General features: G+C 37.1%; 3 protein-coding genes, 1 long non-coding RNA gene, 1 other non-coding gene and 1 pseudogene across 9 annotated transcripts; 2 read left to right on the top strand and 4 right to left on the bottom strand.

Annotated features, from left to right (window-relative positions):
- Positions 1-85: 85 nt before the first annotated feature.
- Positions 86-156, bottom strand: TRNAG-GCC (transfer RNA glycine (anticodon GCC)). The gene has a single exon. It is a non-coding gene; the product is annotated as a tRNA-Gly (tRNA).
- Positions 157-1188: 1032 nt separating this feature from the next.
- Positions 1189-8635, top strand: LOC107403791 (ubiquitin carboxyl-terminal hydrolase 9). The gene is made up of 14 exons (XM_048464404.2): positions 1189-1490; positions 1690-1857; positions 2619-2879; positions 3241-3385; positions 3467-3526; positions 3624-3719; positions 4017-4406; positions 4535-4675; positions 5227-5397; positions 5620-5877; positions 5965-6113; positions 6780-7328; positions 7422-7692; positions 7835-8635. The coding sequence occupies exons 2-14, from the start codon at positions 1706-1708 to the stop codon at positions 8000-8002; spliced, it is 2811 nt and encodes a 936-aa protein (XP_048320361.1). The 5' UTR covers positions 1189-1490; positions 1690-1705; the 3' UTR covers positions 8003-8635.
- A 118-nt stretch (positions 8636-8753) lies between these two features.
- On the bottom strand, positions 8754-11659 carry LOC107403799 (glucan endo-1,3-beta-glucosidase 11). Of its 4 annotated transcripts, none has more exons than XR_003053894.3 (4): positions 11208-11656; positions 9944-11070; positions 9266-9417; positions 8754-8997 (listed from the first exon to the last, which is right to left on the bottom strand). XR_003053894.3 is itself a non-coding variant. In XM_025068382.3 (4 exons), exons 1-3 carry the CDS (start codon positions 11242-11244, stop codon positions 9358-9360), a joined length of 1224 nt encoding a protein of 407 aa, XP_024924150.2. In that variant the 5' UTR covers positions 11245-11659; the 3' UTR covers positions 8754-8997; positions 9336-9357. The 4 variants fall into 4 exon arrangements, 2 of the variants coding, with proteins under 2 accessions (XP_024924150.2, XP_015866199.2); XR_001580379.4 differs by having other exon boundaries at positions 8754-9002; positions 11208-11655; XM_025068382.3 differs by having other exon boundaries at positions 9336-9417; positions 11208-11659.
- Positions 11660-14342: 2683 nt separating this feature from the next.
- Positions 14343-18089, top strand: LOC107403790 (cellulose synthase-like protein D2; annotated as a pseudogene).
- LOC107403798 (granule-bound starch synthase 1, chloroplastic/amyloplastic) lies at positions 17800-22048 on the bottom strand. 2 transcript variants are annotated; one of them, XM_060818222.1, is made up of 14 exons: positions 21888-22048; positions 21098-21480; positions 20897-20977; positions 20697-20795; positions 20505-20598; positions 20116-20175; positions 19920-20020; positions 19700-19809; positions 19345-19588; positions 19085-19261; positions 18795-18986; positions 18546-18632; positions 18325-18453; positions 17800-18218 (listed from the first exon to the last, which is right to left on the bottom strand). In XM_060818222.1, exons 2-14 carry the CDS (start codon positions 21452-21454, stop codon positions 18102-18104), a joined length of 1848 nt encoding a protein of 615 aa, XP_060674205.1. In that variant the 5' UTR covers positions 21455-21480; positions 21888-22048; the 3' UTR covers positions 17800-18101. The 2 variants fall into 2 exon arrangements, with proteins under 2 accessions (XP_060674205.1, XP_060674206.1); XM_060818223.1 differs by lacking the exon at positions 21888-22048 and adding an exon at positions 21660-21796.
- Positions 22049-24770: 2722 nt separating this feature from the next.
- On the bottom strand, positions 24771-25684 carry LOC125418826 (uncharacterized). The gene is made up of 2 exons (XR_007237846.2): positions 25542-25684; positions 24771-25251 (listed from the first exon to the last, which is right to left on the bottom strand). It is a non-coding gene; the product is annotated as an uncharacterized LOC125418826 (long non-coding RNA).
- Positions 25685-26072: the final 388 nt, after the last annotated feature.

Genomic DNA, 26072 nt, shown 5'->3' on the forward strand with positions numbered 1-26072 from the left:
TTCAGAGAATGTGTATCCTAATGGAACACGATTGGTGTAAGGCATTGGGAGGCCCTCAAATAACAAATAAAAAACAAAAAACAGTTGCACCAGCCGGGAATCGAACCCGGGTCTGTACCGTGGCAGGGTACTATTCTACCACTAGACCACTGGTGCTCCATAAGACCGGCGACATGTAATTCTTATATCACTTAGGATAAAAACCGAACATGATGTTGTTTAACAGTTTAGGTGGGTAGGTAAGGGATAGGACGTCCACAAATTTAAGTGAAGGGGCGATTTGTCCATTAAAAATCATCACTACGGAAGAAATTTAATTGAGAAAATTAAAGGAAAATATAATTAGTAAGTCTGTTTGCATTTATTTTATTTTTATGATTATTTATTTTGATATTGATAATTTATAAAAAGGTATTACTTAAAATTTTAGTTGAGGAATGTTCCATCTAATCCATATTAAAGTTTGTTCTTATTTCAATTCAATCTTTCGGGTTTTAAAAATTTCATCTAGTGTCCGTGAGTGTGTGAGAGTAACCAAAATTTTAAAAATGTGAATGGAATAATTATATTTTAAAACTCAATGAAAAGTTGGTGATAATTTAAAAATCCATATAAAATTGTATTCTAAATTAAATTTGAGAAGAATAAAATGATATTAACCTAATTTACATACAATATCATTAATAACGAAATGTTTTCCTAAGCAACGTTGTTAGAATTACGCTGAGCAATTGTGTTGTGCGACATTGTTTTTTTATATATTTTTTTTTAGTTTTTGTTTTCAATAACATGTGGTAGTGCCGTAATATTATTGCGCAGCACAAATTTGTAGTAGTGTTTGTTTTAGGAGATTATCTCTCTCCGTCAACGCATATGGCATGGATATATTTGTAATAATCCATAAAAATCAAGCTAATAAACTGAATAAAATAAAAATAAAAAAAATCGTAAATTTTTCAGGTCTTAAATTACTTCTGAACGTAATTCTCTATGGAAAATAGATTATCACCTGGAAATTCAACTTGCAAGATGCACAGTGAAGAAATTAAATTGGTGTGGTTAAGAAAGAGATAAAAGTTGTTTAGAAAGAGCTAGAACTTCTTAAACAAAACTTTTGTAGAAGAAAAGTAAAATGTATGGGGTGGGGGTAAGATGCGATCCAATCAAAATTAAAAGTTTTTGTTTTAACTTTTGGGTTTGGGTAAATTTGGTATGGGGCTGGAATGGAGGGCTATATAAATGGTTCATGGGTGCCGTAACTCACTGTTTCAACACCAACAGACTTGACGACCAAACTTTCTCGTAGAAAAGTAAAAAAAAACACGCTCTCAAATTCATTCCCTCTGTTTTTCCCTTCCCCTTCCCCTGACCATTGCTGCTTCCCTGCAATCTAGGGTTCTTTTTTCCTTTCTCTCTCTTGTCTTTCCAAACTCTTCCTAGTTTTCTAATTTATGCTCTTCGATCTCTGTTACCAATCCCCTTGAATCCAGGTGAGTCCATTTTCTCCTCATCTCATTGTCATCAAAACGTTTCGCATTCCCGTTAATATGTTTTTTTTTCAATTCAATGTTCTTCTTTTCTCGTTCAATTCGGCACCAATTTGAATTTGTTTCGTTGTTGAATTATAGAGATCTTTGTCACTGATTGATTTGGCTGTGAATTTTTATTTATTTATTATTTTCCCCTTAGGATTTGTGAATCGGTCATGACGATTCCTGATTCGGGCTTCATGATGGAAAACGGGGTGAGTTGCTTACCTCTCCCACCGGAGGAAGAGAACAGGATCATAACGGAACTCACCAACCAATCAGACGCCAATATGAAGGAAGGCAATTTGTACTACGTCATTTCCAATAGGTAAACAACTTTTCTTTTCTATTTCCCAGGGGTATAATTATTATTATTATTATTTTGTGGAGCTGTTCAATTTTTTTGGGTTGCACTTTTGTAGAAATAGTGGATGTTCTCCGCCACCTGCATTTTTGTGATAAACCCCTAAAAATAAATTCAATTACGAAAATATTGTGGCTTCATAGAATTTTGGGTGTAGAGGTTGTATATTTGAATGTACTTTAGCTTCTTGCTTAGCTTGCACTAGGTTTCTATGCTGATCCCTTACCATCTTTATGTGCCTTTTGCACATTGGGGAATAAAGGTCTTTTCTTGGGCACACGGTTTGCATCTAACATATCCACATATAGCGTGTTATGGGGAGTATTGGCTCGAAGCCTAAAACATCTTTCTTTCGTTGATTTTGTAAAGAATTTCAACGACTTTATTTAGAGGCAATGTATTTACCCCCCTAGTTTTGGTTATCGGTTTTGAATCACACATGGGAACTTTTTATTGGATCAACTCATTTTGCAATAATTTTTACGTTGAAAATATGACAACGTTAATCATCAATTGTTTCCTATGATCAGGGTCATTGAACAGCTCTTTTATTTTATGACATAAAGTATGCAATATGTAGATAATTTCCCAAGTACTCAATACTACTGTCTGAAATGATTCATTGACATCATTTGATAGGGCTTCTTTGGTGTTCTTTTCGGTTTTCTCAACTGCTGCTTTGACCACAACATATATGTTTGAAAGTCCATTTTCTCTTTGTACAGGTGGTTTTTAAGCTGGCAGAGATATGCTACACAAGGAGTTACTGAATATTTAACTGAAGAGCAGTTACGGTCCCCTGGAACTCAAGAAATGAGTGTGCATCCTCCAAAGAGAGTGGAAAGACCTGGACAGATTGATAATTCTGATATTGTTTTAGGAGTAAATGGTCGTGAGGGTGATGAACCTGAGCTTCGTAGGATGTTGGAAGAAGGACAGGATTATGTTCTAGTTTCTCAAGAAGTTTGGGAAAAGCTTTTTGACTGGTACCTTTTTCTTCCCTTTTTAATTTTTGTGCCTCTCATTTTAAGCATTTTGTGGTACCACATCTATGTTTTTTGTTATGTGAACACCCAGCTGTTACCCTTGTTGCTTATTGTCACTTTTAAATTTTTGTGCCTCTACATTAAGCCTTTTGTGGTACCACATATCTATGTTTTTTCTTATGTGAACATCCAGCTGTTACCCTTGTTGCTTATCGTTGTTTTAATGTGGTAGTTCCAATCGTTTCATTGTTGAATTGTTTGCCAAAATGTTATTCAGCGGTTTCATTTTAAAAGTCAGTAGTAACATGTTAAGCAATTGGTGAACTGCTTATGTTTTAGGTTTTGTCCTTTTGATCTTCAGGTACAAAGGAGGACCAACATTACCGAGAAAGTTGATTTCACAGGGTGTCCTTCACAAGAATTTTATTGTGGAGGTTTACCCACTTTGTCTTAAGGTGATTGATCCTAGAGATAACAGTGAATCAGTTCTTAGGTTAAGCAAAAAGGTAAAACCCTTTCAGTGCTTCTTTCATTACAAGCGTGTATTCATTTAGAATAAAGTGTCTGACATAGTTTATTTGTCTCAGGCTTCTGTGCATGAGCTTTACCAGAAGGTATGTGCTCTTCGAGGATTAGAGCAACAAAAGGTAATTTTTTTTTTTTTTTTTTTTTTTTGTGTGTGTGTGTGTGTGTTTTGGGCTAATTTGAATAATTCCTTTTCTTGATTTCAACTTATAATGACAGGTTGATATATGGGACTTCTTTAATAAGCAGAAGCATTCACTGTTACATGCTTCAAACCAGACGTTGGAAGAGTCAGACTTGCAGATGGATCAAGAAGTACTCTTTCTTCTCCGTCTTCTTCTTCTTCTTCTTCTTCTTCTTCTTATTCTTCTTTTTTGTTTTTCCCCCTGCTCTGTCTGTGTGTGTGTGGGTGGGTGGGTGGGTGGTTGCTTAGATGCCAAAATTAGATTTCTTTTAACTTAAACCTGCATTGTAGGCTCCTTAGTAAACTAATCTCAGCTCTTTGTTATAGATATATGTTTTGAACTGTTTTTGCTACTCTTTTTTTATTTTCTAAATTGGCTTTATGATTGTTTCACTGTACCACTCTGATGGCAAATTATTTCTGTACAGATTCTTCTTGAGGTGCGTGATGGAAGCTACACTAAATTTGGCATGGATTCAACAGGAAATCAGTTGGCATTGGTACCTATAGAACCTTCAAGGTCTTCAGTGACAATTGCAGGGGGCCCTACAATTTCGAATGGTCACTCATCAGGTTATAGTTCAAACTTATATCGGGGGACTAGTTTAGGTTCAACATTCTCAGATATAGATGAAGGATATGATTTTTATAAGTTGAGAAAAGGAGAAAGAGGAGGCTTGGCTGGATTGCAGAATCTGGGAAATACTTGCTTTATGAATAGTGCAATCCAATGTTTAGTTCATACGCCCCCTCTTGTTGAGTATTTCTTGCAAGATTACAGCGATGAGATCAACACGGACAATCCTTTAGGAATGCATGTAAGTGGCTTTCCTTGTTTTTCTGCCTTTTTTTTATTATTTTTTTTTTTATGCTTTTTGCGGATAAGATGAACTCTACTGTAACTTTACTTCTTTAAAGATTTCTAAAATTTGTTGTACCTGTGCAGGGTGAACTTGCACTTGCCTTTGGTGAGTTGTTGAGGAAATTGTGGTCCTCTGGTCGAACTGCAATTGCACCACGTGCATTTAAAGGAAAACTTGCTCGATTTGCTCCCCAGTTCATTGGCTATAATCAGCATGATTCTCAAGTATGTACTGTACCCTCTCATTACTTCACTTTTATGGAAAGCTTTTAATTGAAATTAGAAAATGACCACTTGATTGTATAATTAGCATGCTTTTATTTCTAATTTTATGGTTAGGGAATTGCACTTAGCTTGTTATGATACTACAATTGCAACATATAAAGCTGTTTTCATTAATTTTCCTTGATCCTTGAATTCAAACAATCTGGATTTCTTATGCAAATCTCAATGAGCATCTGTTAGTTCCTGATTATGGATCTCAAATTAGTAAAGTGGAATGGGTATTAACTCTCCCATAATGGTCCAATCTGGATGGAGGATGCCGATTCTCTTATATCCATACCTCTAGCTAGGTGTAATTATTACAATATATAGGTCCCGTCTAGGCTACACTTGCTAATATATTGCATGCATCTTGTCTTAATTTGCTTAGGTTGATGTTTGTACAATTTACTTATGCATATGAGTTCAGCGGCATGAGAGTAATTGAAACACCTGAGAATAATATCATCTTGTATGTAAACTTTGCTCCATCATATCAAATTTCTCTACAGGAACTTCTTGCATTCTTACTAGATGGGCTGCATGAAGATTTGAATCGTGTCAAACTAAAGCCTTATATTGAAACAAAAGATTCAGATGATCGCCCAGATGAGGAAGTTGCAGATGAGTGTTGGAGAAATCATAAGGCTCGCAATGATTCATTGATTGTGGATGTCTGCCAAGTAAGAAATAGTCACATCGTTTTTCCTTGAATGTTTTGTTGAGTGTTCATGTTCCATAATATGTTTGTAGACTTTAAATAAATGGGCTTCAGGGATCTGTTTAAATAAATGGGGCTTCAGTGATCTATCTATGTATTTTTTTAAATCTGTAGCGATAATGATATCATATATATATAATTTTTTATTTTTACGCTCTAAAAAGTTTGGTTAAATGATGCACAGGGTCAATATAAGTCAACGCTGGTTTGCCCATCCTGTGGAAAGATTTCAATCACTTTTGACCCTTTTATGTACTTGTCATTGCCACTACCTTCAACAGTTACTCGGCCAATGACAGTGACTGTGTTTTATGGTGATGGAGGTGGTCTTCCAATGCCATACACTGTTACTTTGCTAAAACAAGGTTGCTGTGAAGATCTTATTGAAGCATTAAGTGCTGCTTGTTGCTTGAAAAGTGATGAAATTTTCCTACTTGCAGAGGTAACACGGCTTCTTCGTTTGTTTCTGAACTTCAAATTTTTATTTTATTTGAAATAGTGACTGGGGAACTGTAATTTCAATAATCAGGTTTATGAGCATCGAATTTTTCGTTATTTGGAGAACCTATCAGAACCATTGTCTTCAATTAAGGAGGATGACCGTATTGTGGCATACCGACTTCCTAAAACTGCAGCAAGGAAAACTAGACTTGAAGTAGTACATCAGCCACACGAAAAGTAAGATTAGTTTCTTAACATCTAATATTTTGGTTTTGTTATGTGGATAAACATGTGAATGTGGACCGAGTTTCCACATGACTCTTGAACTTTGAACTTCTTTTTTAATGCTGTTATTGTCTGATGGTTCATGCTGTGTGTGATATGAAAGAATTATCTTGGCCGAAGATGTTGAACTTTTTATTTATCAAAAAGTTGAGGACCATACTACAGAAAAGAAAAGAAAGTATTGAATGGATGATGCATGTGTATAATGCCATATTGCAGCTTGTCTCTGTATGAAATGCTGTTTCTTGATTGCCTATATTGTCATTGAGCGACGAGATATAAAATACCCTACTTTCTTTTGTATAACTTTGCCTAACTTTATTAGACTCTCTGTTGAGAAAAGCAGAGCCATGTGCCCTACAGTTGGTTTAATTTGGTATTTTCTGTATCTTGCATGCTGCATGAGGATTTTAGCAATTCCGATTATCTTTATTATGCATGTGCTATAGCAATTAGCTGTTGTCCATACTGCGTGGCATAAGTGCTAAGAAACCATTGATGGTGTGATGATATGAGGGAAATCTTCCTCGAGTGTCTATAAATGATACATAATGTAAGTTATATGTTTGTAATTGCATCCTTTTATGGCTTTGTAACCAAAGCATTTTGATTCCACAGATGTGTATCAGATTGTATTAAAAGTAGTCAGGCCAAGTATATGGGCACTCCTCTGGTTACTTACTTGGGAGAAGACCCAGTAAGTGGAGCTGATATTAATATGGCTGTTTCAAGATTGCTGTCACCTTTGAAAAGAACACATCCTTCTTCAGTTAAACTCCATGGTGGAAAGGAGAATGGCTTTGTTGAAGAAGCTATTCAGGAACAATCGAATGGCCACAATTTGAGGAGCCTTTCCATGGAAAATACAGAACCAGTGGAAACATCCAGCAGGGAATTGTCCTTTCAGCTTTTTCTTACCGATGTAAATGGTTCAAACCGCAAGCCAATTGAGAAGGATTCTTGCATAAATTCACGTCAAGTTGTAAAGGTTTTGCTGGAGTGGACCGACAAAGAAATTGGATTATATGATATAAGCTATCTCAAGGATCTCCCTGAGGTTCAGAAGACTGGGTTTACTGCAAAGAAAACTCGGCAAGAAGCTATTTCTCTATTTAAATGCTTGGAGGCATTTTTGACAAAGGAACCTCTAGGGCCTGATGACATGTGGTAGGGTACTTTTTGCTTGTGGAATTGATTTTAAATGTTGTCTTTGGTCATTTTTAGTCATTTAGTCATTACTTATTATTTATCTTTTGACAGGTACTGTCCAAGGTGTAAGGAACATAGACAAGCTACCAAGAAACTTGACTTGTGGATGTTGCCTGATATTCTTGTTTTTCACTTGAAACGATTTTCATATAGCAGATATTCAAAGAACAAACTTGACACTTTTGTGAATTTTCCAATTCATGATCTTGATTTGAGCAAATACGTGATAAGCAAGGATGGAAAACCTCACGTGTATGAACTATATGCCATTAGCAATCATTATGGTGGTCTAGGTGGTGGACATTACACTGCATATGCCAAGGTGATTACTCTAATTCTCGTACATCATATTTGAGATTAGTAATGGCAGTTCATGGTATTAGTTATTATTATTTGGTGAGTCATGGATGATTAGATATGATATCGATAATATCACTAAGGTGTTTACTATACCAATCATGCAGTTGATCGATGAAAACAGATGGTACCATTTCGACGATAGTCATGTTTCTCCTGTAGGTGAATCTGAGATCAAGACTTCAGCTGCCTATGTGTTATTCTATCAAAGAGTTAGGAGCAGTGAGCCAAAGGCTGGAGTGGGTGAGACATCTTACAGTAGTATGGGTTCTTGAGGATGTAGATCAAATGTGTGCGTGTTTGTTGCAGCATTATGACACTTTGGAGGATCCTTCCAACCCGAGTAGGCTAGCTAACTCGGTTCAAGAATTGTGAGCCATAGATGAGCATCATTATGCTTTTGCTGGCTGCCCAGACATGTCTATCCGCAAGTTGAAGATGATAGGGATTGAATTCTGGCATTGATGGAGCCTTGGTGTGAGGGTTATGCACAACATGGCTGGTGGAATTGGACGTCCTGTTCGATATTCATTCATATGTTCCTCTTTTTTTTTTTTTTTTGGTGGTGGGGGAAGAAAAAGTTTTTGGAGGCATACTAGGTTGGTCAAGATTCCTGCGGCCCTGCTTGATATGTGATATGGGCATGGCCGGCAAAAGGGCAGGGCCAGTTATGCCTTAGCCTAGGCCCATAAAAAATAAAGGTCTAAAATAAAAATGTCACTAAATGTAGGACCTTTTATGCGGACAGAGATTTGACTAAAGGGTTATTCGACGTATCCTGGCCTTGAAACAAGTCTTACAGGATAATGAGGAATTTGGAAGTAAGAATGTTATTATCAAATTTAGTTGTTGTATAATACTTTTTATTTATTTATTATTATATATATTTATTTATTTATTTGTCTTTAGATTTTTTTTATTTGTCGGCAAAATAAGTTAATCGTTTTTTGAAAATGTAAAAATTTACAATGCGCTAAGGATGAAAATGAGTCTCTTATTTGTTTATGTGAATAAAAGAAAGCAATCTGAAAACAGTTGAAATGTTTATTTTATTTGGCTGTCAGTCTTGAATTATGCTAAAAATATGAGATACAAACTCATTCCACTATAATGAAGGGTTGAAAATAAATGTAGGAAAATCAGTAAAACTAGACTAAAATGAAGAATTGAATCCTGTCTCTGGCCTCTCTCTCTCTCTCTCTCTCTATCTCTCTACCAAATCCAAAAGCTCCTCACCAGAAATTATTAAGGCATTGAAATATAGGTCTATCTGTCCTGCAAAAGCGAAAAGTGGACAAAAGTTAGTAACTTTGAAAAAGAGCAAAAGCAGAAGCATCCTATCCTAACTTTCATTTTCAAGGTAACTACTACTCCCCTCTCCTCTTCTCAAATTTGAGAGTGGAATTTGTACAGTAAAATCATATAATAATAATAATAATAATAATAATAAAGATGATTGATTCTCTCGCCTAGTAATGGCGTACAAGCAAAGGTAAAGATTTGTTTATTATTATTATTATTATTATTATGTTTTTGACCTTTCCCGGATTCGTAGTATTATCTCCAAATTTTGGCAACTTTTAACGGCTGACTCTGAAGTGCAAACACCTTTAACTTGTAGTGTGAAATATCAGAGGAGGATGAAAAGCAAAAACAGCAATAGCGGAGCCATCTTGTGGTGGTAGCCCTCCTGCACATTCCATTCCACACACGATTACAATTATAATCACATCGCATCATCAACACACAAAAACAACAAGAACAAGCCAAACAAACATGTGAAAACGGGTGACGTATGTTTTTCGTGGCACGTCACTATTGATTCCCAGGGAGAAAGTCCCAAATACATCAATTTCAAAGTGGGACCCATCCACCCATATCATATGTTTTGAGGCAAAACCGGAAGAATATTACCACACGGTCGGTCCACACCTATGAAATCTTATCACCACGGCACCGCCACCCTCCCCAAAACAAATGCACAAATCTTCTTCACATTTATAATCTAATCGGTTGGACATTTCGGATTTGGACCACCCAAACCAAAGGTCCCAAACCCATCTCCATTCAATCACCGTTTGTTTAAACCGACCGATTTTAAATTATTAACTCATTTTATATTTGATTAATTATTTACTAAAACATGATAATGTTAAAAAAACAAGGAACAAGAAAGCAAAGCAAAGCAAATGCCGTGCCGAATTTGACTCACTCACCCTGGCGGCGGAAGAAATGGACAGATAACCGGTGCTGGAAGAAGAGGTGGTGGTGGTGGTGGGCGAGACTATGATACCGGGACTGGATCCTCCAGCGGTGGGGTTACTAGTGTTGCTAAGGCCGTCGTTGGTAGTGATCCCTAGAGAATAGGCAGGGGTTCCGTCGGGTTTAAACAGCCCGTAATTTCTCTCCGAAGTTGGGCCGGGCTTCATGTTCTCGTTGAACAGAGCAAACACGTAGATGTTGAGGTCACAGTTGGGCCTCATGGGCGTCCCCTTCTTCTGGCTTATCAGCTTTATCAGATTCCCGTTGTACTTCTTCGCATTCTCCGGGGTCGCCCCGGCCTCGTCCTCGTCCCCCTTCGACGGCCAACCCGTCTCCGAAATGTGCACCGACAGATTCTTGAATCCCATGGATTCCAGTGCGGAGTGTACGGCATCGATCTGCGCGAACAGCATGTTGTCGTAGTGGAGATTGGAGGTGGGATCTACAATCCCTTGGTTCTGCTGGAACATCACGAAATCCAGAGGGACTTGCTTCGGATTAGCCTTGTATGCGAAGTAAGGATACGCGTTGATCAGGAACGGCGACCCTGTCTTCGCGTGGAAGTTGAGCATCGGAGTAATGCAGTCCGTCAGATCTCGCCGGAACGCTCCGGCGGATGGTGGATACGAGCTCTCCAGGATGGCCAAGGAGTGGGCCGTGGTGACGCTGACCTGCTTGTCCAGCCCCAGGTTCACCAACGCCGTGTGCACGCTCTGCATAGCCGGAAGGAGGTTGTCGCTCAACGACGTGTCGTTGAAGGTCAGCACTTCGTTGCCAACGAAGATGCAGGAGATCTTGGTGGCGGGGAGGTACTGCTGGACGTTGGATTTCACCCAAGCTTGGGCCTTTGCCGGATCTTGCATCTTGGACAAGTACTCGTTGCCCAGACACACTATGAATTCCACGCCGGTGTTGGCAAACGCCTTGAGCACCCGCGCATCTGCGTCGTAAAGCTTAACCTTTGTGGCTCCAATGGACTTCACTAGCGGCACTACGTCTTCTGGGGATGGCAGATTGTTTGCAATTTGGCCGTAGTTTATCCCAATTGAAGCTACGATTACAGAAGGGTACATCAAACCCACTGCACAAACAAAAACCCCATCCATCCATCCATCAGAATTAAATTTAAGTATTGTCAAAAACAGGGGAGAAGAGTTTGAGTTAAAAAAGAGTAGAGTAGAGTAAAGAATAGAGAGTAAAATAAGGGTGTTTGTTTACCTGAAATGAGAAAAATAACAACTGAAGTGGACTCCATTTGGCGGTGCCAAGCTCTTGCTGCTTGCTCTCTATTGGGTGGGTCGGCTGAAAAGAGTTGAAAAATGTAACAGCCTGATTGAGCTTTGAGGTGGCTCAGCCCTCGTTGGGTGTTTCACTTCCAAGAAAGGCAAAATATGAAATACAAACAAGCTTTATTTAATTGCTGTGAGAGGGAGAGCCACACTTCAAAATAGCCGTCCCACACACAACTGTCCGAAATGGACTGATGATGAAATGAAATGGGCTACCAGAAACAACTCCTTTGGTTGATATTTTGTTGATCCTTTAGAGGGTGGCGGCTCTAGCTGGGGATCAAAAGGCAGGGGACTACATACATAATAAAAATAAAAAAATAACTAAAAAAATCCTAAAAATGCTATGCTGTGCTTCTGTTAGGAATAATTTAAGGATATATTAAGCTGTATATTTTCAAAAATTTTTTTAATTACAATCAAATATTTTTATAAATATGCACTGTAATATATACCTATAATTTAAAAGAGGAGGAAGTGGACCATGAGAAGGGTGTAGGGTACGTTGGTGTGGCCTTGATTGATTGATTGATTGATTGATCAAGCGGGTACCTTTTTATTTTTTTATTTTTTTCAGTGGTGATGATGCTGTTGGGGGACCCATATAGCCTTCTCCGACAATTTTCACATGATCACCATTCCCAAACGCATAAGCTTTTTGGCAGCCCAACAAACTTTACTCACTTTGATTGACCTTTTCTTTCTTTTTTTCTTTGGTTTTGATCTCTTTTTCTAAGGATCGAAACAGATGCATAGAGCATTGCATGCCAAGCAAAGGCAGTTGTTTTCTGTTGCTTTCGGTGACTTTGCCTAGTCAGTTGCCTAATCGCAGCCACTGCATGTAATCCTTGCCGCGCTACTTGTAATTATTTTGATGTATCTGTACAATCCCTGTCATCTATATAATCTGTATTTTTTCATTAGCGTTTTTGGCAAGATTTATTTAACATTATTAATTATCAGTCTAATATACTTGGCAAGCCCAATTTAATTCTGTTATTGATATTGTTTAATTTAGAGTTTAACTTCTATCTTGATCATTCTCATTATTCATTGCTTCAGGAGAAAAAGAGAAACTCCAATTTCTAGAGAAAATGTGACCTACAAATAGGTAGGCATCCAAGCCCTGTTACAATTTATCAGGACCAAAAAAAAAAAAAAAAAACAGAAGCCCTGTTAGCATTTTTGCCAGGCATGTTCCTTTACATATGAGGTCGCTCTATATGGCCATATACATATATATGGTTATGAGGTCGCTCTATATGGCCATATGTTGAGAAGGAGTTAAAAAAAAGAAGGCTGTTGATTTTATTTACCTGAAACACTATCATCTTAGTCATAAGTATCTTTGCTATTGCTATTACTCATTGAGCTTTGGAAAGTAATTACCATCTTCGACCTTCCACCGTAATAGCCCTTGCTTACCTTTTCACTTATTTGAAACTTGCTTTTTTATTTTTATTTTTTCTTGTTTAATGATAAAACTGCTTTTAAATTGCTTCTCTGTATCATCAACTTTTGTCTCCGTGTTTGATTATTTTTAGGCTGCTTTGTCACCGAATTATGTGTAATGGATTAGTGCTCTTAAGCAATACTAATTTTCTTTCCTCTGAATCATTGGTGGTTCCTGATCTTTTTAAAATTTCACATTTTACAGAGGAAAGCATTTCATCTTACATTAGATTTGGGGATTATAAGATGCTTATTAATATCAAATGTTACAAAGGAAAAAAAAAAAAAAAATAAAAATTGGCAGAGAGATCTCGCATTTTGTGACCAATAGATTTGCATCTAAAGAGTGCAGATGTCGATGCAATAAAAGAATAAACAATATTAAATAACGATAACTTACATTAAAGTATATAAAAATATGAAAAAGAGAAAAAGGGTCTAACGTAATGTAACGATACAAACAGCTTTGAATATCTTTTTATCTATCTGCCAAAGAAGATAGAGAGAGTCTAAAATCACTCTATTGCGTTGCCATAGAAACTATTGGTGAACGTTCTTATTTTTTAAATTATAATATATAACAGAGTGTGACGTGAATCGTAGTACTAAGGATTAGCATTTCTAGGCTTGATTTTTATAATGGTGCTTTTCAAACAACATTTATTTTTATTGAAGATTTTCTCTCTTGGTCCTTTGTCAGTTTCTTCAACTTTGAGCTACTACTTGATTCTCTCAATTTGTTTAATGAAAACAAAGGGTAGGCAAAATTTCTACTCTTCCTCATAATTATTATAATTGGAATTTGGAAGTCGTTCTCATGGTGTGCTATATCTTTTGTCATTCTAGTTAATTATGCACTTATTCACAAAAAGAAAAAAAAGAAAAAAAAAAAAGCTATATATTTTTTATTACCTGCCTTTCGAGACTTTAGTGTTTCTGCCACTTGAATTAGGTGACAAATTAATGAAAAAGACTGGTCTAAAAAGTTGACTAAATAATCTACCAAGTAAAAGCAATATGTTATAGTATTGGTTGAAAAATATATATATATATATATATATTGAAATTCTATGGTAAAGACGGTCCGTATAAGGACTGTAATATTAGTGATGGTTTTTCATAGTATTAACTACGGTTTTTTAGAAAATCCTTATCAATATTATGAAAAACCGTCACCAATACTATGGTCCGCATGAGAACCGTCCGCACCATAGATGGACTATATATATATATATATGTATAACCCAAATATGGACGAGCTAAAGGATAAATGCAACTCAATAAGATAATGTCACATTATATCTTGAACTATTTAATACCTCCAACATTTTTGCTTGTATTATTGACAGAACAAACATAAATAAACTCCTCCAGCCTCCACACCCCCGTGGAGAAAATTAGTGGAATCTTGTTATGCTTTGCGCCAGAGATGATATAATTTGATAAGTGTAAAAAATTATGACATAATTAACTTAATAAAATTATTATCAGAGGATAATTATATTGATAAGGAAGAAACTAATTTCAATATAAATTATTTTTATAATTATAATTTGTTATCGTAGTAATATATATTTTGAAATATTCTTACACCTTTATTGATTAGAAATAATATTATGTGCCCATAAATTTAGAGTTTGAAACATTATATATATATATGAGTAATTTTCTTGTCCATAATATATTTCTGGATTTTCAACATATTTCTGGACATATTTCTGGATTGTCTAGAACAATGTCAAACCTGCCGTTACACAAAAATTACACATAACACATTGTACTGGACAATTCGGACAAAATGTCCTCTATTAGAGAATTTCCAGATATCTATATATATGAATATATATGGAGGGTTTGGTTAATAGTCAGGTGCTTAATTTTGGTTAGATTGGTAGGTCTTGCTTTGTTCCTGGTGTGGAGGATCAAACGTCCTTATGAAGATCCAACGTGGCTATACTATATGTCTGTGGCATGCGAAATATGGCTTGCCCTCACTTGGTTACTCAACCAGCTTCCCAAGCTTTTCCCTCTTGATCGCTCTACAGATCTTCGTGTTTTAAACGACAAGTAGTTCCAAACATCTCATAATCTTGATCTTCCGAGCATGGATACTTCCATCTCTGTTCCAGATCATCAACATCTTGATACTATGAATACCATTTTGTCTGTTCTTGCTGCTTGTTACCCTGTTGAGAAGCTCTCCTTTTATGTAGAATTCTGATGATGAAGCCAGCCTGTTGTAACCTTTGAAGCAATGGCTGAAGCAACTAACTTTGCCATTGCCAATATATGGGTACCATTTGCTGGAAACATGAAATAGAGCCGAGGAATCCGGACGCTTATTTCAGTTCCAAAAGAGATCCTTACAGAAACAAAGTGCGCCAAGAGTTGGTGAGAGAGTGTAGACTATTTAAACAAAGATACGAGGAGTTAAAGTTTCTAATTAATGCCTTCCAGATTCAATCCAGCCGCATTCTGATATCTATACTATAATACAGGAAAGCAATTTTATGAAAAGTCAAAGATACAGGAAAAGGAAAAGGATCAAGGATGAAGCAGTACCAGTACCAGTACCAGTTGTGGTGCAGCATTTCGATCTCCAAAAAGCAACTTGGATGGTATATATCATGGTAAACGATACCCCATTTGGCCACGTGGCCCGTGACCTGGATTATTCCTGCGGCCAAGCACTCTCAGAGATGACCATGTCAGTATCATAGAGGTGATTCTATAAGCCTAATGTTTAACTTAATTTGTCTTCCATTTCCTCCGTAGTTAGATCACATCTTGGTAATATTATTTACTTGCACTTTAATTGCCTGTTCCACCTCTTCCATGTTGTAGATAGGCATAGAGGAAAGTATATGGAAAATCAGATGTAAAAAGCAATGCCATATTATGTATAGATGTGGTAGTGGTTCCCTTCACCAGCTTGTATTTCTTTCATAATTTTCAAATTTTCAGTTGTTTTGCATCCATCAGCTGATGATCAAGCAGTAAAAGGAACAGCCGTTTATAAAGATGACAATAGTGGACTTGATTTAAGTGAAGTTCTTATTCGTTTTCCAGCTGGTTTATGCATCTCGTGCAAAGCATCCTAGTTAAGATGACAACAAGAAGGTTGGGGCCATGAATGCATTACTGAGAGCCTCAGCTATTTGTTCAACGGCCCCCTTCCTTGTTAACCTTGATTCTAAATTTCTAACCATTACCTAAAAACAACTCCAAAGCATTAAAAAGAAGCCATGTGTTTCATGATGGATCTAGGGGGTGACAATATTTGCAACCTGATCAGTTCCCTCAGAGATTCCAAGGAATCAACCACTCTCATGATGATTATGCTGCTCTTGCCAACCGCAACACGGACTTTAACATCATGATGCTGGGGCTTGATGGTCTTCTGGGTCCGTTTTGTGTTGGAATGGGAGGCCTATTTCGTTGGACCAACCTTTATGATATTATTGACCGGGCCACCCTTTTCACAATGCTGTAAGTTCTGCAGGCTGCAGCTGTTACTCCAGAGGATGATTGGGATGCTTACGGACCAATATCATGACAGCCGGGAAACTATCATCAACCATAATCCATGCTCCAAGAAATTTGGACTGTCTAGATGCCTGATTGATTCAATTTTGGAGACAAAACTGCAAGATCAGAGTCTAGCCGGTCATCAAATTATGAAGATTGGAGACCTCAAATATTGACAATGACACAGTGACAGCATGTGGAATTGGATGCAGGTAGGCTGGCAGATGCATTGAATGTGCTCTCCTATGGGTATGAGTACAAAACTGAGTGGGAAAGGCAAGTTGGATGGACAATATTGGTGGCTAGGAGAAGATTTGGTCACGGTATATAGCATTCACAACAAAGGATGGAAATGTGTTTATTTTGTGTCCAAACTCGATCAATCTCAACGATCAACTTCACAATGTCCTCCAATAGGCCACTGCCTGTGTCGTCATCTTCTTCTCACATAACAATGCCCTTCAGGCATGTACTAGGATGAGTTTTTTTCCAAAAAGTTACTAATCTTAATATTGGGATCCAACCTTTCATTTCTATTTTTCTCATTGTTTACTGTTTCCTTCCTGCTTTTTCCGTCTTCACTGGTCAGTTCATTATGAAGACTATTTTCAATGAGATATTCTTTGCTTACCTTGTGGTCATCACCACAACTCATATACTTTGTTACTTTTATTGAGATTGAGTGGTCAGGAATCACTCTACAAGAGTGGTGGAGGGATGAGCAGTTTTGGTTTATCGTTGGCACAAGTTTTCATGCTGTAGTCGTGCTCCGAGGCATATTGATTACAGGAACTGATAAGATCTGTTTAACGTCTTCAACATCAAAGTTGACAAGTGATGAAGATGATGATGGCAATGGCCATGAGTTTTCAGATCACCATGCCATCAAATGGACATTCCTGATGATCCCAACAACTACAATTTTCATGATCAACTCTATTACAATGGCCGTACAGTCATGCTCATACACAGCAATGGGACAAACTGATAATTTTTCAGCCTGTGGGCATTGGTAGGCTCATCTCTATCCTTTTGCAGAAGGTTTTATGGGAAGACACACCAAGACAGCCGCAATTGTGTTTGTCTGGGTGGTGATTAGCCGTTCTATATCAAGTTTTTCCTATTATATGCTCCGCAACCAGCCTTTTAATTGTGTGACCAGCATGATTAGATTTGTATGTCTACGATTTGGTTTTGTATCTTCTGTTTAGGCATTTTTGGCCAGGAGGTATATATATATATATATATATATATAATATGTGAATCTAATTTTTGCCTAGCTAATCATAGGCTACGAAAGCCAAAAAAAAAAAAAACAAAAAACATTGCAGGCACGGCATGAACAATGGATTTCCCACATGCAATATGTATAAAAGTAAAAGAAACGTCTATAACAAAGTTGATTAACATGGACAAATGATCAGTTACTCTTTGTTAAAATCCCTCTGAGCAAGAATTTTAAGTAGAGTGCACTTGATTCAAATGTAGTTAAGACCAAGATTCAGTCCCTAAATAATCATTCATATAGTTGAGGAAATTAGTAGTAATAAAAATTCTGCAAATTTTATTTACTTACATTATAATTCAAGTACAAACAGAAGAACTACAAACTCAGTACTTCAGGGTAATATCTTTGGGATGTTAGTTTTTTGTTATAGTCCTAATAGAGAGTTCGAAAACTTATTGATCCCCAAAATTAAAATTATCATATATTTTCTAAATAGCTATGACCTTTTCCACCAAGTAGCTGACTTGATACTCGAACACTATAGACCGAGAAGTGTTACCCCTGGAGGTTAGCTTTACTTATTAGAGTACCAGACACCATTAACACACATGGAGCTTAGGGAGTGGCAACATTTTCCTTGGCACGAGGAGCAATCTCCTCCCCTTCAATGCCTGGTTCACTTCCAGCAACTTCCAGGCTTAACAGCATTTTTTCCCATAGTTTGGCAGGTCCCTGCATTAAACCAAACACATTTTCAGTAAAATTTTGTTAACAACAACCTGTACATTCACTTAAAACACTTGAATGTTGCATGAGAGATATTCATTATCATACGAACCTTCCATGAGAAATCTTGTGCCATGCAGTTTTGTATCATCTCTTTCAAGGCATGGGTACCATATGTTGCAAGAGCTCTATTCACGGTTGTTGCTACTGCAGTCACATCTGCTGGATCAAGTGCATCACACTGAAAAACAACCCATGGCCAAAGATTCGTTAATTTATGATGAAGCAGCAGCGCATTTACATGTTCTAAAAGTAAAAAAGGTGTCGACTTACTTCAACATTGAAGGCTCCCATATGGAACCCAGTATAACCTTCCTTGACAGTGTCAACAAGTCCACCGGTTGAGGCTACAATAGGCACCTGTAGCAAAGTTGCTCAAATTCGTTAACTCTAGCATCCAGAATCAGTAAACGAAGCGGGGATAAATTTGATGCCCAGTGGTTAAATAAGAATTCTATGATCAAACAGAAAGCAAGTGATTAGCAATAGTGGCTATAGAAGAAAGGAGGTCTAGAGCCTTACTGTTCCATATCGCATGGCATGCAGCTGAATTAGGCCACATGGTTCAAACCTACTAGGGATCAACATAAAATCAGCACCAGCAATGATCATGTGGGCCAAGGGGACGTTAAACTTGGCGACTCCTCTAGCTTTGTCAGGGTATTTAACATCTAGTTGTTCAATCTGCTTCTCCATAGGCTTCTTGCCGGTTCCCTAATATATAGAAATATCCAGTCGTCAGAACTAACTTTTTAATTACTGCTGCTGCAACAGTAACATTAGAGAAGAAAAATATGCATTGAGATACTTACGAGGACTACTATCTGAACTTCTTCTCCAATGAACTTTGAAATAGCTGCAGCCAGAATATCGGAACCTTTCTGCTCTTCTAGCCTACCAATAAAGCCTATCACAGGGACATTCCTATCGACAGGCAACCCAACTTCTGCTTGAAGGGCTTCCTTCAATAGAGGTTTAGCATCCTCTACCTGAAAATTTTCAATCTGATAAGTACAATTCTTTTCCCACCGGCTGTGTTTTTGGGATATTAAAGTTAGTATAAGTTACTTACAGTTGTGGCATCATATTTGATGTCTATGTACTTGTCGGCGGCTGGATTCCACTCTTGAACGTCCATGCCGTTCACAATGCCAGTGATGCCAGTCTTACGAATGATGTTATCCAATTCCACACCTTTATCTTCTCCTGAAACAAGTTCCTGGGCATAGTATGGGCTCACAGTCAGCGCCCTATCTGATTCCAATAATCCAGCCTTCATCCAATTGATCTTCCTTCCCTTTATGGGCTTCTCATACCTGCAAAACAGACACGCAAGAGAGTCGGTGTGAGAAAATATTTGTCAAATCTATGGATAAAACAAATCCTTTCATAATTGAAATAACAACTTGCTCTGTAATCGTATATACCCATCTATAAAGTCAAAAGAACTCTTGAATTTATCAGGCAAGTTGAGCAATGAGAAGTCTGAAAAGGCAAATCTGCCCTGGTAGGCTATGTTGTGGATGCAGAAAACAACCTGTCATCATATCACCAAGCAAGGTCTCAGCTTCCAAGTAATATATACTTCAAGATTAGTCAGAAATTGTTAATGGACGTTTTCATTCAACGTTAGCGGTCATTAATTACCTTGGCACTTTTGTAAAGCCCCCTAGATTTGTACATCGATTTTAGGTAGCATGGAAGTAGAGCTGTGTGCCAATCATTGGCAATGAATACAACATCCTCCCCTGACATTTAGGTAGAAAAGCTTATCAATGAATTGAATTTTTTTTTTTTTTTAACAAAAAAAATTTACGATTAAGAAACAAAGAAAGTTCCCCACCATAAGGTCCTGAGTAATATTTACTGTTGTTCAAATTTAGAACCCTTGGCGCCTCCAAAGCTGCCTGAATTTATTAATATTATTTTTTTTGCCAAGAAAAAATGAAATAAAACTTAGATATATGCTTGGAAAATGTTAAAAATAGAACCAGGGGATGAACAGATATCAGGCCACAATCAGAAACCAGCACTTAGATGAGAAACAAACATGAAATCGAATTTTTTATTCCTTTTTATTTTAACATATTCTTTGAAAAGATTTCCATGGCATGAAACATAATAACAGCTTTTACCAGTTCAGGCAGACTATGAAAACCCAACTTGAAAGCTCCCACCAATATTCCATATTGTGGCCAGTGATTAAAAAGTATAACAGCAATAATAGTTAACTTGCCTGGCACAACAAACTGAATCTCAATTGGTTGTCCTTGTAATCTATTCCTGCTACAGGTCCATAGATCTTGGATCCAGTTTTGCCCCATACCTTATATTGATCACAAGGCCGAGTATCATTAGGAGATCAGAGTTGACACATCAAGCATAACATATATAATCTACAATTTCAAATATATATACCTATACCTTCTCAAGGAAAACTGGATGATCCACAAAAACACGATCAACTCCTCGTTTGTAGCAGTGGAAGAAACGAACAGTCTCAATTCTATCTCCAACTCTTATCTGTAATCAATAAAAGAAAAAGCTGATCCCTTTAGGAAATAATCACTAAACAAGTCCTCCTATCTAATGGGGCAATGAGATCTTCCCTTTAGAAAACTTACCTCAACTACAACATTAGTGTCCCATGCATCTTTGTACTGATCATAGCGGGGAGACACCGTCATAACGCGGTGCCCATTAGCCTAAACATCATGGCATTAAACATTTAATTACTAAACTTTGTTTAAGATAATATATATATATATATAAAATAAAAGCAATTAATGAGGAGAAGTAATTAACAGTAATACAGTCCCACTTACAGCCATTGCTGGTGGCAGTCCGCCGAGAACATCACCAAGTCCACCGGTTTTACTCCATGGAGCCACTTCGGCTCCCACAAAGATCAAGTTCATCCCTTGTCCACAAACAATTTTCCCCAAAGGCCTCTCAGTTTGGGTTTTCTTGGTGTTCTTCATGGCTTGCCTAGCAACTTTGTTTGCACTGGTTCTCATCCTCAGAACGTCCAAATTGTTTAAAGATCTTAACCCATTGTGAGTTATGGTTTGGTTCCTCTGGCCTAACTGTGCCAAGTTAGCTTTAGTCTCTGATACTGAAGCTCCATGGCAATTGATGGTAGAAATTCTGGATACGAAGTATGAAGCAGTCACAGTTGCCATTTTGATTTTGATTTGGTCTACGAATTCTGCATCAATAACAAGCAGCCATATATAGCAATCAAAAACAAAATAAGCTCCTTAAATTCTAATTCACTTCACTGAACTAGTATTCATTAAGTGATAAAAAAATAGCTGCGGATGGTCGGTCCAAAGACGATCAAAGTATCAAAATTTAACATAGCCCTGAGACTGAGAAAATACCCACCAATAGCTGGTTGAGAGAACACGAAGCAAATTAATGTTCATTTAATAACAACAAGTTTCCAAATTTATACCCAGTTAAATATTCCAAAAATCATAACAGATTGAGCATATCTCTCAACTTGGATGCTTTAATGATCATAAAAATATAAGAAACATCGGAACCCATCTCTCAAAATCAGTTGCAAAATTGTTTATTCAAGAAGGAAGGAGGCGGATGAAAGTTGCTTACAGAGTCAAGAGAGGCCCTGGAGTGGGACAACTGTTTCAGTAGAGAGAGACTGTGGTGGTCAGCTAGGCGGAAGTGGTCGCGCATATATTGAGCAAAGATCTCGGCATTCGTACTGCACACCTAGGAAGTTGTGCCAGTACACGTGGCGTTAATTGAGGAATATAGTTTCCTACAACGTTCCATACGCGTCAAGATTTGCTTGGGGGGGGCCGGGGGGGCCTCAGAATCACGTGAGGGATGGGTCCGTGGCATCGGTGGGAAAATGCTGCGCGCAAAGTTGAGGCCAGAGAGAGAAAGAGAAAGGAGAAACGCAAAGCCCCTTTTGATCTTTTTAGTCATAGAATCAACGATCAAGTGGCAAAAACGACAATGAATTATACAGCTGTGATTCAGGCCGGTCCCACTCAAGTCTGAAGAAGGCAAACCAAGAACTGCCTTACACTATGAGAAAACCACACTTTTTTTTTTTTTAATTATTATTATTCTTTTATATAATAGGTTTCACGGAGGAGTTTCTTAATTACCATTTATTTTATTTCTTACTTCTTTATTAATTTTTAATTTTAGTAGTGTGGGAAAATGGACGGTGGAGAGAAGGGGAGGGACATCGCTGTCGTACGTGTCCAGTCCAAAGAGACACGAGAGGACCTCATGGTCATAATGATGATGATGATGATGATGATGATGTGAGGCTTGGCCGCGCCAGATATTTATTTGGGTTCGGGGGATCGCTCAAGTGACCATGGCAAGCGGGAGAGTTCGATCAATGTACCTTGTCCCACCTGGTTGGCAGAGTTAAAACTTGTACGCACACGTGGAACAAATGGACCATCATAATCAGCGCCATCGATTTATCTTCTCCACTTTAATTTGCTTATTATATTTCTATTTGAACTGGGATACCAAAGTGGACTGGGATGAATATATTTATATGTTATGAATTTTAATTAATGGATTTGGTTCATACCTTTCTTTCTTTCTTTCTTTCTTTATTTCTTTAATACAATAAAACATCTAATATTACATTCGATAATAATAAATAAATAAAAAGTGATAATGGGGTAATTGTGTTTAGCTCCCAAATTTAATTGTTTGTAATTTAAATTGTAATTACATATGGATTTACTTGTGATTACTGAAGTTGAAAATAAAGGATGTGGTGTGATACTAGTAACCTGTTTCGCGTGTTATTTCTAAAGAATATATATATATATATATATGTATACATTAAGTTGTAATTTGCATGTCCACTTTATTGAATGGAAAACATCAGGCAGGACTCAGGAGCACTTGGACATGGACAGTTAAAACTTGGCAAATGGGATTGTCATGGGCATGCATGCAGCCTCCTCATACAGTTTTTGTGGCCCAAACGTCCCTTTCATAACTTGGCGTGGAGCTGCTAACTTTTCTCCTTGGCACCGCTACTTTTTTTTATTTTATAGGGTCCTTATGCTTTCGTACTATGTCAGGCCAAATCTCCACGAAACTTCTTCATTAAAACCGAAAAAATAAAGAAATATCACAAATATTAATTATATGGACTGTATCGGTCATGCTTCAGCATAATTTGGAGGAAATACAAGTACTGGCGTTACAGTACAAAAACAGGGTTAAAACTCATCAAATGACTAATTAGCATTTTATAAACTCATTAAAAAAAAGACCAAACCAAACTACATTCAGTCTAAGCATTGCTGAACCCATTGAAGGTTAGGAAGCATGTATATTTTTGCACTTTTTAGGTCAAAAGAATATTTTTATATCAGGTATGCATCAACTTCTTCTTCTTTTATGGTGGGTGGTGGGGGAAAAAAAAAAAATGGAGATTGGAAAAACAAATAAAAAGTGAATCCTGCTCCATATATTTTACATAAATCGAAAACTTAAAATGACGCATGACACCTTACAAGTTACAATTAACAAGTGAGTAGGAGATCAAATGAGTTGATATACATAAAAAAAATTTAAAAAAATTTTAAAAAAAGAAAAAAAAAAAAAAAAAAGGTATTTTTATGTTTCTCTTAGCCTAAAAGACAACGATCCAGACCTACCATACAATACAAAGGGCAAATTTTCTTCTCTCACAAAGAGATGGTGGACAGATATGGACAAATGTGGACTCTTATTTCTTTGTTAGAAATTCAGAGATCCGACATTTGGACTCTTATCTTTCTGGGAGAGGAGAGAGCACAACTTCCGGGAGCACCTGAAATTTTTTCCCATACCAAACAGATTTAATAAATTGTTCTTCTGTGTTTTAGGAATTTATCTTCCAAACCAAGCAATTAAAAAACACACACAACTAAAACTCTGTATTCTGTAAAAAATTATCAAACAAAGTTTCTTGCAGACATTATTCAATTTGTATGATACTCTTTATACACTAATAGAATTAGAATATTAATATAGTGAATAATCCATCATTGCAGTTGTAAGAATCAACATTCATCTACCTCTCTTTCTGTGACTTTCCTCTTCCAAAGCAGACTTCTTTTAATTGATGTTAGACAATTTTTGGAAAATATAGTTGGTGATTTAATGTTAAGACCTGAAGCTCGATCAAATATTACAAATGTCAGAAGCATTTGGCCCGCTCATTCATTGAATCCAAAAGCTGATTCATTGAATCCAACTGTCAAGAAGTTTGATAGTCATCGCCAGATGCCAGACGGCACCTAAACTCATACCAAGCAAATGTAAAGTATGCGTTTCAAGATTATTAATACGAATAACTGAATAGAGCCAATTTGGTCATGCATTGAATCCAACAGCCAAATCTCGATTCAATAGACAGTTGGCATCTCAACGAAAATAGTGTACATCTCGAAGTCGTTCCCCCATGAAACCTGAATAGTGTAGTATCCACTAAATACCCACAAATTTCAAAATTCATTCAACCTTTACTATATATATATATATATATATTTAACAATTACAAGGACTCTTTCATGTACACCCAAAAAAGCGCAAGCGCATACTGCCGTTTGATTCAATGGTAAAGGTATGAGTTAAAAAACGCTTCATATTCATACACTAGATATTTTTTCAGAACAAATTGCAGAACAAAGCGTTTGTCGCTGTGAAAACACCCAATCGATCGTAAAAACGACTCAATAACCAAAACGAACGAAAATGTCTCTGTGATTACACCTCAAATACTAGTTAAGGGCCTCCCTATTTTACCCAAACAAATAACCGCACACCACAATTGGAAAAAAAAAAAAAAAAAAAAAAGGACGCAACTTGCAGGTCATCTGTGGGCTGTCACCAACGTCTCTATGAACCTCAATCCGTCGAATCTGGGCGTGAATTTCTCCTTGGGTGCATTGTTTTTCCCCGAGAAGGAAGAAAATCCCTGAATCTATTTTCAGTTCAGCAAACACCCATAAAAAAAAAGTGTATATATATATATATATAAATAAATTAAATTGGGAAACCGAGACACAGAATTTTATGGTCGAACAAAGTGAAGAAAAAGGAAATTTGTTTGAAGGAGGTAAACTGACAGATCCAACTAAAAGAGTGTCATAGGCAATAAACCTATTACTAAATCTTAGAAAATTTTCAAAATTAATGAAGGCTCTCAGCAGGCATTGAAGATTAAAAAGAATCAAATAAAGAGCCCAGAAAAAAAAAAAAAAAAAAGGATACCTCATTGCAGGAAGGATAGAAAACAGCAGCATGGCGATCTCTGCCGGAGGAAGAGGTGGAAGAGCTTAGAGCAACAGTGGACGCCGCCAGCACCGACGCAACCAGAGTTCCTGACGACCCTTTCATATCTCCCTATATGCAAGTAGTTGAGGATACGATGCAGATTAGAAAAAAGAGAGGAAGGGGTTGGGGTTGGGGAGAGGGCGAAATCCGATGAAACGACGCCGGATCTCAACCCTCTGAGCCTAAGACTGAGAGTGAGTGTATGTGAATGAAATTCTGGGAGTCGTTCAACGGTGGTGGTGTGGTGTGGCGTGGTGGAGGATTATTGTTGTATTTATTATATATATATATATATATATATACATACACACACACATATATAGCTGGCTCAGTTCCCACGCTTTCCTAAATTAACGGGATTTAAATAAATTTTAGGTCCGGATCCGTTCGGCTTGGAAATGTAGAGGCCCAGCGACCCTAGCCCATATGAGTGTTGAACATGAAAAGGAAGAAAGGTGTGGTGTGGGT

The sequence above is a fragment of the Ziziphus jujuba genome, chromosome 6, assembly GCF_031755915.1.
Source record: "Ziziphus jujuba cultivar Dongzao chromosome 6, ASM3175591v1".
Taxonomy (NCBI): Eukaryota; Viridiplantae; Streptophyta; class Magnoliopsida; order Rosales; family Rhamnaceae; genus Ziziphus; species Ziziphus jujuba.

What these genes read in the sequence shown, in the direction of transcription:
- LOC107403798 (XM_060818222.1), bottom strand. Translation starts at nt 21,454, where the DNA reads ATGGCAACTGTGACTGCTTCATACTTCGTATCCAGAATTTCTACCATC. An exon ending in ATCCAGTTTTCCTTGAGAAG is followed by an intron (nt 20,599 to 20,696) that starts GTATAGGTATAT and finishes GATCAATATAAG; the next exon opens with GTATGGGGCAAAACTGGATC. An exon ending in GGCTTTACAAAAGTGCCAAG is followed by an intron (nt 19,810 to 19,919) that starts GTAATTAATGAC and finishes ATATGATGACAG; the next exon opens with GTTGTTTTCTGCATCCACAA.
- LOC107403799 (XM_025068382.3), bottom strand. Translation starts at nt 11,244, where the DNA reads ATGGAGTCCACTTCAGTTGTTATTTTTCTCATTTCAG. An exon ending in TGTTATTTTTCTCATTTCAG is followed by an intron (nt 11,071 to 11,207) that starts GTAAACAAACAC and finishes TTGTTTGTGCAG; the next exon opens with TGGGTTTGATGTACCCTTCT. An exon ending in CCATTTCTTCCGCCGCCAGG is followed by an intron (nt 9,418 to 9,943) that starts GTGAGTGAGTCA and finishes TGGAATGTGCAG; the next exon opens with GAGGGCTACCACCACAAGAT.
- LOC107403791 (XM_048464404.2), top strand. Translation starts at nt 1,706, where the DNA reads ATGACGATTCCTGATTCGGGCTTCATGATGGAAAACGGGGTGAGTTGC. An exon ending in TGGGAAAAGCTTTTTGACTG is followed by an intron (nt 2,880 to 3,240) that starts GTACCTTTTTCT and finishes TTTGATCTTCAG; the next exon opens with GTACAAAGGAGGACCAACAT. An exon ending in CTAGGGCCTGATGACATGTG is followed by an intron (nt 7,329 to 7,421) that starts GTAGGGTACTTT and finishes ATCTTTTGACAG; the next exon opens with GTACTGTCCAAGGTGTAAGG.